Below are 15,175 nucleotides of genomic sequence, written 5' to 3'. Positions count from 1 at the left end.
TTTGAGCTGGGAGGAATGGAATTTTCTTCAGATCAAATCTCAAATATCCTTCCTCTTTAGAAGAAAGACTTTAATTTGATGGGCAAACTATGAAGGAAGATAGGTTTTCTCAAATCAATGTAGAGCTTAATAAGGAAATTCTGCTTCCTTTGTCTACTATCCTTCATTCCTGGAAACCAAGCAATTTTATCCTGAGCTCCAGGGGATGCAGTTTGGAAAACATGGGATCTGTGCATTTTTTCATTTGCCCTTGATATGTGCCCCAAGTAATGCAACATTCACTCTTAAACCTATATTGCTTCATTGATTACTGTTAACCAAATATTTTCTGGTTTATGTAGCTATATTCAAAATATATTAAAAATATTCTTCACCAAACTCCCCAGTGTGAAGAACATGATGAAGGTCCGTCCTAAGGATGTCTTGGCTACCACATCTCCAAAGCCAACAGTTGACGTTGTTGCCATGACCAGGTAAATTGACTCAAAATATGATATATTCTGTGAATTTCTACCTTTGAGCCAGGGATCACCAGAATTTTCCACCTGTCCAAAGAGAGAAGACTCAGGAAATGTCTGAATAGAATCCAAGAGAAGATTTTTAAAGAATAGGCAAAACATTAGATTAATTGCACTTCATTTAATCCAAATGAAATACCAAATGGCTTTCAGGTTGCTATGAAGAGTTTACATAAATGGAAGAGTTTGTAAATCATGGGTAGTGAGTATAAAGTCTTGGTTTCCTTAATTGTGATCATTGCCGAAATCTGAGATGGCTTGTAGCTGCAGCACAGCATTTGAAAAGCTCCACAGGGGACAGATGCCTCTGGGCTTTCTTTTCAAGTGGGCACAAGCATTGCATCCTGGAGCCAGGGGACTCCAAAGGCTCTCAGACTGAGCAATTATGACATATTCTCACTTTTTAACCAGATTAGGATTATCATTAAGGAAAGAAGCACTTAAATGAGCACTTCATTTCAGTGAGCTTAAGCACATAGAATGCTAGTGTCTACGGAAAAACAAACCGATTTTTCCAAGTTGTTTCCCTCTTTGCACAGTGGTCTTTTCAGTGATTTTTTTTTTAAAAATAACTTTAAATTTTAAAGTTATTTTTTAACTTTAAATATTTTAAAAAACCTTTAAAAATATTTTCCTCTGATTTTTTCTTTGAGTCTTCACCTTTCAAGAAAACTAAATTTATCAGAATTTTTATATTAGATAAATGAAGTAACTTAGACACATTATTACATACATTATAAATATATGTAAAATATTGCATAATATAACATATTGTATATAACATACATTTATACATGCATAGTTTATAATAAAATATTCATTTCTTTGTTTTTTCTTTTAGATCCTTTTCTCTCCTCAGCTCACATATTTTCTAGATGTTTTCCATTTCTATTTAGCACAAAAGATGATAAAATCTTAGAGATGTCTGACTGGGGAAGGGGGCTTTTTGTTTTGTTTTTAAGAACTGAGATGGAAATTAGAAACCATGCAGTTTGCTCAGATATTTGTTCCCTTTTTAAAAGTGATGTGCCAAGTGCTGATCCTTTCTTAAATTTAATGAATAGGTTAAGAGTGTGGACCCCTATAATACTCCTCTCCAAAGTAAGAATGGGATTATATGTCTGTTCTTAAGTCTTATGGCTGATAGTGGATACTGTTGCAAAGTCACTGACTTCTGGAGTCTTCACTATTTTCCAAGACATACATTACAAGAAAACCAAATTTAAGTCACACAGATTTAAATCATTCATATTTATTGGCACAATTCCCTTTAAGCTAAAATCCCATAGTGCCTTTTACAATGTCGTAGTACAGGGATTCAATACGACAGGGCACAACATGTACAAAGTAAAACTAAATTTATTTTAACCTGGAAATATCCTTTATAATTTTTTAAAGAATGCTTTAAAATTTAACTCATTGTCCTTGGGAGTAATAATTTGGTGTTTCAAATCCCTTTTCACTTTCTCAGTATCTCTTTAGTTTATGGAGGAAGGGAGCTGGCAGCCTTCTGCAGGTCCACTTATTCACACTGTTCTTCCTCTTAACCATGTTAGCATTGACCCATCAATCCAAGGTGGGAAATACAGTTAAGGTAAAGTATTATGGACTAATGTTAACAGACTGAATCATTATCTATTTTAGCTCCATATTTCAAAACTGAATTCTTATTATTTTAAACTTTGTTTCAACTTTAGATAAGATACACTAGGAAAAAGAATATGAGGACACTCTTTCATCTCCCCTTACCTGCCCATCAACATTTATATTAGCTATATTAATTTTATTTGTGCATCTACATTCTAGTCTGTAGTGATAATTACCTTGGTTATGTCTTAGCTCTATTTTTTATCCATTCAGTAATCATTACCACTACTTTTTTTTTTTTTTTTTTTTTTTTTGAGAGGAGTCTTGCTCTGTCACTCAGGCTGGAGCGCAGTGGTATGAACTTGGCCCACTGCAACCTCCACCTCCTGGGATCAAGCAATTCTCTTGCCTCAGCCTCCTGAGTAGCTGGGATTGCAGGTGCCTGCCACCACACCTGACTAATTTTTCTATTTTTAGTAGAGACAGGTTTTCCCCATGTCAGCTAGGCTGGTCTCGAACTCCCAACCTCAGGTGATCCGCCCCTCCTTGCCCTCCCAAAGTGCTGGGATTGCAGGCATTAGCCAAGGGGCCTGGCCAAAATATCAGGGTTTTTTTGTTGTTTGTTTTTTGAGATGGATTCTCACTCTGTCACCCAGGCTGGAGTGAAGTGGCATGATCTTAGCTCACTGCAACCTCCGCCTCTCGGATTCAAGTGATTCTCCTGCCTCAGCCTCTAGAGTAGCTGGGATTACAGGTGCATGCCACCATGCCCAGCTAATTTTTTTATATTTTTAGTAGAGATTAGGTTTCATTAGCCGGGCTGGTCTCGAACTCCTGCCCTCCAGTGATGCACCTGGCTCAGCCTCCCAAGTAGCTGGGATTATAAGCACCTGCCATCACGCCCGACTAATTTTTGTATTTTTAGTAGAGACGAGGTTTCACCATGTTGGCCAGGATGGTCTCAAACCCCTGACCTCCAATGATGTGCCTGCCCTGGCCTCCCAAAGTGCTGAGATTAAAAGTGTGAGCTACCGTGCCCAGCCACTACCACTACTTCTTACCATGGCTTCCCCATTCTTGAATTCTCTTTCCATTAATCTCCTATGTGGCTGAATTTTATCATTAAGCTATTAATACAGATTCAAAAGAAGCTCACTGGTGCATTTCCCCTTGCATGCTTAAAATTACAGGACAGGTTACACTTTCTTTTATGCAAACTTTATGGACACTGCTGTATCATCTTCTGGTATAGACCAATGTTGTCAAGAAAACTGAGGCTAGTCTCATTGGTTCTCCCCTGTATAGACCCTGTTTTGTTCTGCTTGGATTATCTTTTTTATCCCAGGATGTCTGTAACTGCTCCAATATATGATTAGAATTAATAATTTAGAATTATCTTTCATGGAATGCAGTCTATCCTTTAATCTACAGGTTCAACACCTTGTTTTAAAACACCTTTCTGGTCCCATTTATTGTGTTATTTTCTGTAATACCCTAATGATATTTACAGTAGGTTGAATCAATATTGTCCTTTCATGTTTCTTTTTTACAACCATTTGAGTATCTTTGTTATTTTCCATGTCAAGATTTTTGCTCCAGTCCTGTCCATCATGTTTTGAATGTGATTTTGTCAAATTTATTATATTTTGTTTCCCTCTAATGTGGTTTTTAGCTCCGTAATACTCTTCTTCCTATTTTTCTCTGATATCTTTTGGCCCACTTTCAATTACTTCTATTGTTTAATAATCCCTTGGTTAAAACTGTATAAATATTCTATGAAGGATCATTTCCAGTTTTTCTAAAAAACTTATTTTTATTTTTTAAATATAAAGGACTTTTTTTCTTAACTTTTCCTTTGTTACCTTGGGCAAATTATCTTAATTGTTGCTCTCATAACTGTTTTATTTTGTAACTTCTATTATGCTAATATTTCTCTGCTGTCCAACACACCTTCTTGTTATTTTTAGCAGAATTTAGGCACAGGTGTCATATTGATTCCTTTCTAGTTAATACTCATCTTTGAATGATATCATCATTTAGCTGAAGGATAGTGTGAGAATGGGAAGATGGTGAGTTAGGGCAACCATAGCTTTTATTCTGGCTTGTCATTTCAAATATCCCCTCAATAAAATCTGCTATTTTCTTTGTTCTGGGATATAGCTTTTCTAGGTTTTTAATGTTCTAGAAACTGGTATGGCTCAAAGTGGCACTGTCTAATTCACATGCCATCTGATTGCTTCTCCTTTTTTCTGTGCTTACATCCTTGCTGGAGGTCTCCTTTCCTGGGATACCAGATGTCCAGCAGGGAAACATGCTCATATCCTTAGAGGAGTGGAGCAAGACTATAATGATTTCAAGTAGGCCTGGCAGAGACTGTGTTAAACCCAAGAGCACCTGCTGTACATAGGGAGAAGCTGGAGAAGCTATAGGGAGAAGCTCTTTTTTTTTTTTTTTTGAGATGGAGTCTTGCTCTGTCGCCAGGCTGGAGTGCAGTGGTGCAATCTCAGCTCACTGCAACCTGTGCCTCCTGGGTTCAAGCGATTCTCCTGCCTCAGCCTCCCAAGTAGCTGGAACTACAGATGCATGCCACCACTTCTGGCTAATTTTTGTATTTTTAGTAGAGACAGGGTTTCACCATGTTGGCCAGGATGGTCTTGATCTCTTGACCTCGTGATCCGAAGCTATTCTTCAGCTATGGCTGTTGGTGGCCTTGGGAGAATGGGATTATTAGAACTTTATATTTTCCCAAAGAATTCAGAAATTCTGATTTTTATGTGAGCTCTTCATAAAAGTCAGCGAGTGACACAAAATAGCAAACAAAAAAAACCATAATTAGGTCAAATATAATAATATGCTTGTAGGCCACATTAAGCCTTAGAGCCTCTCATTGAGACAGCTATTAAAGGAAAAAGAAAAAAAAGTCCTAATGACTTTTCCTTTAGCATCCTGTGGTGGCCACGAGGTTTCTACAGGGACACTAATGTCTGCTTATCCCCTGGTGGGCCCAGGACTCTAAGGTTCAATTCTCTAAATCTAGGAATCAGCCTTTAGTGCTGTGACACTTCAGGAAAATCTCTCTCCTTCCTGAGTGCTGAGGAGGATGTAGAGAGCTTCAGATTTCTTGAAGGTTCATATCCTTGTTTGCATTTGACATTTTTCTTGTTGAATTGAACAATGGTAACTTTTTAATGTATTTTAAAATTGTTATTGTTTTATATTAATTTTGAGAGAAGGGCTCAGATAAAAAAGACCTGTTATGCATTCTGTTTTGTTTATCTCAAAGGCTTTTGCGGGCTTTTAACATCTCCCATCAATTTCTGTATTTGCTAATGACTGCTCCTCAACTGTCCTCAAGAAGTAAAGTCCAGGAGTTCCTTTCCTACAGCTGAGATCCATTTCCTAGATTTCTCATTATGTGGGATAAGAACCAGACTTTCCTACAGGCAAAGGAGGCAGCTAGGTATACAGATTGATTTCAGGAGGATCAAGAAAGCCCCCAAACTCCCCTTTGCAACAGTAAATCCTCCCTTATATGTCTCAGCATTTATAAGTCTGAAATCCTGTAACTGGCTTTGTTTCCTTCACTTTTTAATTTTTTTTTAATGCCAGAACCCTTATAAGATATAGTGATACATTTTACCTATTGCTGATACATTTGGAGCTTACTAGGTCTTTCCCTAAGAGTAGGTTTTGAAAGTTGGAAGAGGGAACAGAGACACTTTGATTGTAGGAGACGCATATTTGTGAGAATATGAGGGTAAAGAAAACCTGAAAATGGGAAGTAGAAAGACACACCTCCAACTGGCTTACAGTGATGGAGACAGGGGCTCAGCAGGTTTCCTTCCATTTTTCAAAAAATGGATGCTGGTAACAACAGACACCACTAGGGATTGTGATGAGATGCTTACCAGGTGAATGAATCCCGCAGCTGTGAACCAGGTACTGAGAACTATTGACAACAGTTTGGAAAACTTCACTGAGTTACTAGAGGAAGAGAGACAAAGAGCTGTTGGGTCTAACAGATTCCAGAACAACATAAACACCTCATCCTCTAAGATGTTGCTACACAAAGTGTGGCTCATGGACCAGAAGGAATGGCGTTACCTGAGAACATATTCGAAATGCAGCATCCCAGTCCCTGCCCCGATCTCCCAATCTGCATTGGTACAAGATTCTCTGCTTGATTCATATACACATTAGAGGTTGAGAAACACAGCTCTGAAACTCGCCCAGTCACATATACTTGTTCGGAAAGTTTGAATTTTGCTGCGATATCCACTAGCCTCATATCACTTTTTAAAATATCTACATGTGGATCATAGAGATTGTTATATTGTCCAACATAATACTATGCAATGCATTATGCTAGGAATCCAAGGGGTAGAAATTCAGGGAGCAGATTTGCAAAATAAAATTCTGAACAGAACACAAAAATATAAAGTCACTCAGACTGCTGAACTGATAACAGGGTCTTTAAGTGAAGAAAGATCAGAGGGGCCCTTGTCACCTAAGGAGAGCCCTAGAGCTTAGCTGAGATCTCCCTGGTTTTCAGGCAGGACCACCCATCACACAAGACCAGACTTTCTTCCTCCAGCTTCTTCATAATTCATAAACACGTAGCAGTGAAATCCACCTGGCCTCTAATATTTGATGCTTCTAATTTGACTGTCAAGGCATGGAGATTTTGAGTGGGTAACAGACCAAACCGCTTAAAATTTTACAAGTATTGCTGCTCAAAGGTAGTTTGGATTCTGTTCTTATTGTCTGGAAATACTTAGGTGGCTATATTTCTGCAAGAAATAATTCACTGCTTGCTGCTACTGGGTAATGTATGCTTCGGGGAATTGTCTTACATTCCAATATGGCTGAAGAAGTGTTTCTTTTTTTTTTACCTAGCCAGCAGAGACATGAGTTACTAAAGCAAATATATAGAACCAACGCCTCTGAATTACTTTGACTTTTTTTTTTTTTTTGGTGGAGGGACCTAGAATTAAAACCTAAATAAACTTATACACCATAGCTTTACAAAACAAAGACTAAACCAGCTCTTTAAAAGGATTGCAAAGTTTTCAGCTAGTGTAAGATGTAATATAATGGGAGAATGTGAACAAATAATATTTTGGCAGCTGAGAGATTACATGATCTTTGCACTGAAATTCTGATAAGAAATGCATTGAGTTTAAGGTCCAGTTAATACATTCATTTTCTAATCCAAACTAATAAGTAAGCAGTACTTCAGTCAGGGCTATTTACCTGGTCTTGATGGCTCGTAGAATTTGCAAGATTTGAGGGAGTTCTAGCAGCCGCAATGCTCTTAGGAACCTTAAACCTACAAACCAATGGAAAGGAGAAAGCTGCCAAAATCAGAGGGTGACTCCAGAGTGAGCCTACATTATAACACCATTGGAATCGCTTACATTCTTTTTCTTCTAGACATGTTCCAAATCTATTTTCATGTTATAGGTTTAACAGCATAAGCTGTAGTTCAAATGCTAGCCCGGACACTGTTATAACCTAAGGCAATCCCCTCGCCTTCTCTAGTTCCTTATCTGTAAGATGGGAATGTAAAATGTAAAATGGTACTATTATAATTGTACCAACCTCACAGAGTTGTAGCATCCATATCAAGCATGTAGAAGCTTGCCTCACATATTATGGGGACTATTCCCCATATGATATAGCATCCATATCAAGCATGTAGAATATGCCTCACATATTATGGGGACTATTCATGTTACTCTATTTAACTCTTCTTTAGAACGGAGAGCAAAATTTCCCTTAACCACTTAAACTCCTGACTATACAATCTCTATGATATGCTTCACAATGTTTGAATGATGTTTTAGTTTAGGTGGTATGATAATAACATTAGCAAGGAATGGAATTCATATTTATTTTATAGATAATAAATCATAATATAAAATTACATGAAACTGATAAAAGCTACATAATGTCCATGCACTGTCAACACATTCACCTTAAAGACAAAACAACTAATTAAATAATTCTCTAAAATGCCATAGCACATATGGAGATGATGATTAGCTTTTAAAGACAAAGGGAGGTTTTTCATCTCCCCCAGCTCCTGTGGGATCCCAGCATAAAGGTGCTACCAGGGGAATGAGATGTTGGAGCCTTGCCTCTCACATTACAAATACAGTCAATTCCATCAACAACTATTGAACACCTACTGTGTGCCTGCTGCATTGCTAAGTGTTAAAGTCAAAAGGTTTCTGCAAGTGTATTACAAAACCATACTATTAAGGTGAGAGGTTTTTAAAATGACAGTCAGGCATTAAGGAAAAATGAAAAATAGATACTTATAAATGAACGTTGAGTTTTTGTTTTATTCCTAGATATTGCTACCCATTCCCACAGCACACTTACCTAGCCAATTGCTCTTCAAATAATAAGAAATAAAGGTTGGTGGGATGGTAAAGATGTCTACGATTGAATTCATCTCCAGCCAGAACTTGATCTTGTCATCAGCTGCCATAAACTAAGAAATGGAAACAGAATAACACAAATTCTGTTACCCTCAAGAATTTTAAAGTGAACACAAGAGATAGCACTATTCAGCTACATTTTACTTATCAGCTGAAGCCTTGATCTCCTTCTATTTTACATATACACAGACACATATATTTATATGCTATGTGGATGCTTTGGGAGGCCAAGGCGGGCAGATAGCTTGAGGTCAGGAGTTTGAGACCAGCCTGACCAACATGGCAAAACCCCATCTCTACCAAATATACAAAGATTAGCTGGACATGGTTGCAGCTGCCTGTAATCCCAGCTACCCGGGAGGCTGAAGCAGGAGAACCGCTGGAACCTGGGAGGTAGAGGTTGCAGTGAGCTGAGAACGCTTCACTGTACTCCAGCCTAGGTGACAAATCAATACCCTGTCTAAAAAAAAAAAAAAAAAAAAAAAGGTATGTTTTTATACACAGCATGCATGCCTATATATACATACATATATGTGTATATTTTATATACACACATTAGTCTCCCACAAACAAGAAATGAAGAGATTGAAATCTAGATCTAGAGCAGGTCTTAATAAATACCTCGAGTGAGAGAAATATTTAACAAATGAGTGTAACAAAATGAAACAAAGATACAAAGTTATTTTCCACAGTTGTATTGCTGGCATGCCACCAGTGGAGCCAAGGACATCTCCAGAGACTTGCTACTCAAGTTCTGCTCGCTTGTCATTATTAGTAAAGATGGGAAGCCAGTAAGGAGGCCATGGGAACACGGTGATGGCATTTAACAAAAGAATTACTTTCATGTTGTGTTGGAACTTTTAACCTGGTTTAGGGTTTCACGTGCAGGAGAGAGAGTTTTTAGGGATCGGTATATATTTAACAAGTTAGGGCACAGATGATCTATCTTTAGAGTTTGAAAACTCGGGCAGATTGTAGGACTAACTGAGACACGGTTAGTTCTCTGTATGTTGTGCCTGTGGTGTTTGGATATTCACTCCCACTTTCAATAGGTACTTACTCTCAATCCAAAATAGAAACTAAAGAAAGCATTGAAAACCAAATCAATAGGAATGGTTTTGTCTTCGTATGATGAACAGCTTCCAACAGGGCTGGAAAAGAAAGAAGGACAGTTTGTGAAGATGAACATTTTAAAAGTGGTGTCTATATAAGACCAACTAAAGGGAAAGAATAGGAAAATTTTTCTTTATTCACCATGAATCCAGACACTTAAGTTAAGATCTCAAGGAAATTAACTTTTCTCTTGGGAGTAGAGGAATGCATGAACAAAACCAGTGGACTGCCCATGGCACTGGAAATAACAGGAAAATTACCCACAATTTCTTTCATAGTATGTATTGGTTCTATTTCCATTTTAACAGTGGGGATTCAGAGCCAGAGAGATGATGGGGCTCTTCTTGGTTTGCAAGATCATCTATCTAGTGAGTATATTTTCATTTTATTCTCTTCTGATACAGAGATACTCTAGGTCAAATGGATTGATTTGAACCAATTTCAAAGAAAATCTCCTAAAATATCTCTTAGGAATTTACAATGCAAAGACAACCAGTTTCCCTAGGTTCTCTAAAGTTGCCTGGCTTTCTGTGGCCCTGCAATCCCAATTCCATTTTAGCTAGAAATCCAATATAACTCCCAAGTGATTGACATGGAATTCAGATTAGATTGGGCTTTGTCCAAAATAGCTGCCCTAACCCTGAGAAATAAGAAAGGGACGCTTTCAGAGGACAGCAGGCAACAATTTGCTTCTTTGTCACAGGTGAGGGCTGGCATTTTCCTTTCTCAATACCATCTGAAGTTGCTTGAAACCTATGAGAAACCCTGAAACTACGACAGTTTCTGCTCCAACACCTAAGGAAACCAAAGACATATAAAACCTTCATGAGTGGCCTAAGTGAGGGAAAGAAAGCTGAAGGCTGGTGTCCCAGAGACTCCAGAGTAAATCTGGGGTGGGGGTTGCAGACCACCCTGACCCCTAGCAGTGGAAGGTGGCAGGATACAAGAAAACTCTTGTATATTTTGCAGAGCTGGGCTTAGTGCTTACTGGGAGAAGCCAAACGTATCATTTTTTATGAGCTTGTGTGTGTGCGTGCATGTGTGTGTGAAAGTATATTAAGCATTATTCCTGAGGAGAAAATTCCAAATTAGACGAGCAATATACTGATAATAGCAGACAAGCATGACTGGACAATGTACTCACTCAGCAGAATTGATGAAATAGATTATAAGAGACCCAATGCTTAGTACAAAAACAAGGATCACCTGAAAATGAAAAACAGGGACAAATGTCTAAATCCACTTCATTTGCATTAAATAAATTGACAAAAGTGTGTTTTCTCTTTTTACCATGCCTGTGTACGTGTAGCCATTTATTCACATATTCACTTATGTTAGCATTCATTCATTCATTCATTCATTCATCTGTTTATCGATTCAAGAAAACTTGATTGGACCTTTACTGAGTATTAAAAAAATGAATATGTACCCATTTTACTTATCTAATTTTAACTTGCACACACTTCAGAATACACAGTTCGTCCTTCCTGCTGCTTCTAGAGCCTTTTAATCTTTGATCTCAAGAGGTCCTTTCCTGTGATCACTTATTCACTCATCAAACATCTATTAAGTGCTTAATAGGCTTTATGCAATTTATCGCATGCTAGAAAAGAAGGGGTTATTGGAAATAGACCCTGGATTTGAATTATTGGTTATATTATAGAAAAAATTCCAGACATGTGTTCCCTAAAGGATAGCCAGAATTTTCACAGTAGGGAAAATGCTACAAGTGAGAAGAAGGTGATTTTTTTTTTACCATGCCAGTGCCTCTGTAAAATAGGGGTAACTCAGGGCATGCAATTGGAAACTGTCCATTCAAAGCCCTGGGGGTGTTTGGATAAAATCTTTGGCAGCCTTCATGACATTTCAGGTTAATTTTAGGTAATTTAACATTCCTCCAGTTATTTCTAGTTTCCAACCATCCAGCTTTTGAACATGTTCAGTCCAGCGTAATTCTAATAATGAAACTCTGGATTTCATTTAGGATTAAATCTTCTCTTTATTTTAGCTCAGATATTCCTTGGGTGGGCTATGTATATTGTGAAAGGACTCAGTTTCATCTCTATTAACCATTTCTAGGTTTTTATTCCTAGATTCTTCTGACTAGGCTACCTCTGACCTCTCCAGAATTGTAGCTCCATGTGGGGAGGGATCAGAAAGGGGACATCAGAGAAGGAACTTGCTTCTCTGACTGGTGTTAGATCATGAAGCTCACACCCTGGGGCTCTCTGGGCATGAAAGGTCTTTAATGTTTACTTTCATGAGTGGTCCCACTGTTCTTTGGAGATTCCAACTGAATTCATGTTCAAATTCCACAAATATTTCTCTAGCTCCTCTTGGGACCCAAGTATTCTTCTATTCAGCAGTGATCAATATACACAAAGATCCCTGCCCCCTCATTGACATCACAGCCTGGATGACAAATGAAGATAATTAATATGCAAATCATCTGGTATGTTAGAAGTGAAATTCTTTGAAAATAAAACAAAGCAAAATAAAGGGGGAAAATGCAAGGGGAAGGGGAAGAGGAAAGACAATCTTTTTGATATTTAATGGCTAAGCATCCCATTTGTGGTTCCCTTGATTTCGGTGAAGCCTGTTCTCTCACGGCCACTCTTCTCTCACTACTTCTCACCCTCCTATTTTCTGCTGGAACTCTTATCCTCCCAGATTCCCCATTCAGCTGGTTATAGAAGTCTCTCCCATGTGATTCACATCTGGCACATGGAAACTCTTAAGGTTTCTTTGTTCCAACAAACACTGGAAGGGACAGATTATGTCCTGGGTGGCAACTCGTCTGACACAAAGCAGGTAGCCAACAATGAGCCACAAAGGAGCCACAGACCTGTCCTCTGTGCTCCCAAAGTTCCAAGGAAGGCAAACTGAGATTTCTGAGTGGTCCCTATTCAGCTTCCTGTCCTAAGTTTGAGATGAGAGGAAAGTACCCTCACATTTCTCCAACAGCAGAGCTCCTTCCAAAAACGCTCTTCTGTTTCAAGTTGACCCTAGTTTACAAGTGATTGGGTAAGAGGCTAGGAGCTTCAACTGGTTTTCTTTCAAGAGCTTTGTAAGTGGTAGTGTTGGGGTCTCAGCTCTTATAGTAAGTTCCATTTTTTTTTTTTTTTTTTGAGACGGAGTTTCACTCTTTTGCCCAGGCTGGAGTGCAGTGGCACAATCTCGGCTCACTGCAACCTCCGCCTTCCAGCTTCAAGCAATTCTCCTGCCTCAGTCTCCCGAGTAGCTGGGATTACAGGCACCCACCACCATGCCTGGCTAATTTTTGTATTTTTAGTAGAGACGGGGTTTCACCATGTTGGCCAGGCTGGTCCTAAACTCCTGGCCTCAAGCGATCTGCCCGCCTTGACCTCCCAAGTGCTGGGATTACAGGTGTGAGCCAAGGCGCTTGGCCCTGTAAGTTCCATTTAAAAAATCTAGGTTAAGTGTTGATGAAGATAGTACTAAGTTTGATGGTTTCATGCAGATATTCAGTTGCAACTGTGGTCTGAAGCTCAGAAAAGTTGTTGGGAGTGGAGATATATATATGTGTGTGTGTGTATATATACACACATATATACATTTAATAGCAGCATATTGATAATTATTAATAATTTTAATGAAATCCTTTTGCTTTTCTTTACATATGATTATATACATTTTTTCTCTTATGAAATCCCATAAAAGGTTCAAGTAAAAATCAAATATTGACAGATTTCTGGAAAGACGATGGCATATATGACTTACATTTACAAACCCCCCCCAACCCATGGAAATGAATAAAAACATGTAAGTAAATTTAAAAAGAAAAAAAAAGATAGAAACTAAGAATTGAATACCACAAACCCAAAGATTATTACCCAGAAATCATAGGAAACCAACAGCAAAATGTATATTAAAACCAAAAGAAGGCGCTGGGAGCTGACAGCTTTGTGGACACTAAGGAGAGGAAAGATCACCTGGTGCCCATCAAGCAGACCATCCATATTCAAAACTCCTTACCTGAGGAATTTACAAGTAATCAGACTTTCCTATTATCTAAAGCAGGCATCTGGTTCTATGTTTCTTTCCCCCTAATTTATAAGTAACTAGAATTTCTATACATCTCTGGATTGCATGCATGTAGAAACTCATTGCGCAACCCTTGTTGACATCAAGGCACCAAAATGTCTACAAATGTAATCATTTATGATGACCCATGTGGCTAATATGGTTCAAATTTCCCTTAAGCTCCTGCTTTAAAGTCCAGAAACACCCCTAAGGAAAAATCCATCTCAACATACTCACTCCTGTTTTGCTGAAGCACCTTGCTGCACACTCAGTCCTGTTTCGTTGAAGCACATTGGTGAACACTCAGTCCTGTTTTGCTGAAGCACGTTGCTGAACTCTACCGCAGTTTTCTTTCCTTCCAATAACACTTTCCTTTTTCAAACATATACTGTTGTCAGTCATTCTTACCAACTCTCAAGATGACTATTTTCTGATGCCAGGGCTCTGACTGACACTGTTCAGTGAGTCGGGTAGAAATGATAGATAATTCTGAGAAGAGCTGTAAATTTTTCATTGGGTTTGAGGAGCAAAATCTGGAAGAGCTGGCTGTTCAGAGACAGGTAGAAAGCCCTTTACCTGAGCCATGGAGGCCATGGATTGGAGATGGGACCACCCAGCCAAATAGTGGCCGAGAGGAGACACCCTGAGGCTGAGCACTCTCAGAGGAGGAACCTCTTGGCTAGTGGCAACAGCTCTTTTTCTACGAATCACATCAGAAAGAAGTCAAAGAAAAATTAACTGAAAGAGTGGAGACCTCATCCAGACAGAGCCTTGTTTGTAGAGTTGCTGGCCCCAGCCTTATTCCCCAAGCTTATCTTTATGAGGAAACACATAGAAACCTGGGACTTTGATTTTCACAATGGGATCTAAAAAACCCTGTTTAGTTAGAGGATAGATGTGGGGGGTCTTCAGATAAGAAACAAAATCCAATGCAGTTTGTTTAAAAGGGGCACCAGGAGTACTCTAAACTTTGGAAATATTAACATATCATGGATAAGTGCCTGTTTTCTGAGAAGTATAGGAAAACAGGAGGATCAGGCAAAGAAAGTACATGGAATGACATTCATGAAAGAGTTAACACAGAATCTGTTACGATTCAACATTTTAAAGTTACAATTAGAGTTTCTAGTGAGATTTGAGAGGATATTATACTGATAAAATAAATGCAGCCTACAATCAGAAGGAATGATAAGTGAGAGAAGTCTTAGGGCAGGAGGGAATGTGATTGACAAAATTAATGTCTCAATAGAGGTACTGAATAGCAGAATGGATACTGATGAAAGTGAACTAGAATAAAGGAATTCTCCAAAACCACCAAGCAAAAACACTGAGATAAAAACTATAATTAAAAGGGCAGGGGCCGGGCCCGGTGGCTTATGCCTGTAATCTCAGCACTTTGGGAGGCCAAGGTGGGAGGATCCCCTGAGGTCAGGGGTTCAAGACAAGCCTGACCAGTATGGTAAAACC

The 15,175-nt window shown here is 38.6% G+C and overlaps 1 protein-coding gene across 1 annotated transcript in view; it reads right to left on the bottom strand.

Moving 5' to 3' along the window:
• The window catches only part of KCNU1 (potassium calcium-activated channel subfamily U member 1), a 164,146-nt gene that overhangs the window by 133,655 nt on the left and 15,316 nt on the right, over positions 1-15,175 (bottom strand). Inside the window, exons 4-9 of the mRNA XM_054561100.2 lie at positions 10,809-10,870; positions 9,612-9,702; positions 8,493-8,604; positions 7,359-7,434; positions 6,014-6,089; positions 375-545 (exon numbers count right to left, since the gene is read on the bottom strand). Of these exons, the coding sequence (XP_054417075.2) occupies positions 375-545; positions 6,014-6,089; positions 7,359-7,434; positions 8,493-8,604; positions 9,612-9,702; positions 10,809-10,870 (588 nt within the window). The remainder of the gene's footprint in view (positions 1-374; positions 546-6,013; positions 6,090-7,358; positions 7,435-8,492; positions 8,605-9,611; positions 9,703-10,808; positions 10,871-15,175) is intronic.

The sequence above is a fragment of the Pongo abelii genome, chromosome 7 (genome assembly GCF_028885655.2).
Source record: "Pongo abelii isolate AG06213 chromosome 7, NHGRI_mPonAbe1-v2.0_pri, whole genome shotgun sequence".
NCBI classification, from domain to species: domain Eukaryota; kingdom Metazoa; phylum Chordata; class Mammalia; order Primates; family Hominidae; genus Pongo; species Pongo abelii.
This window is presented reverse-complemented; position numbering and strand designations above follow the sequence as displayed.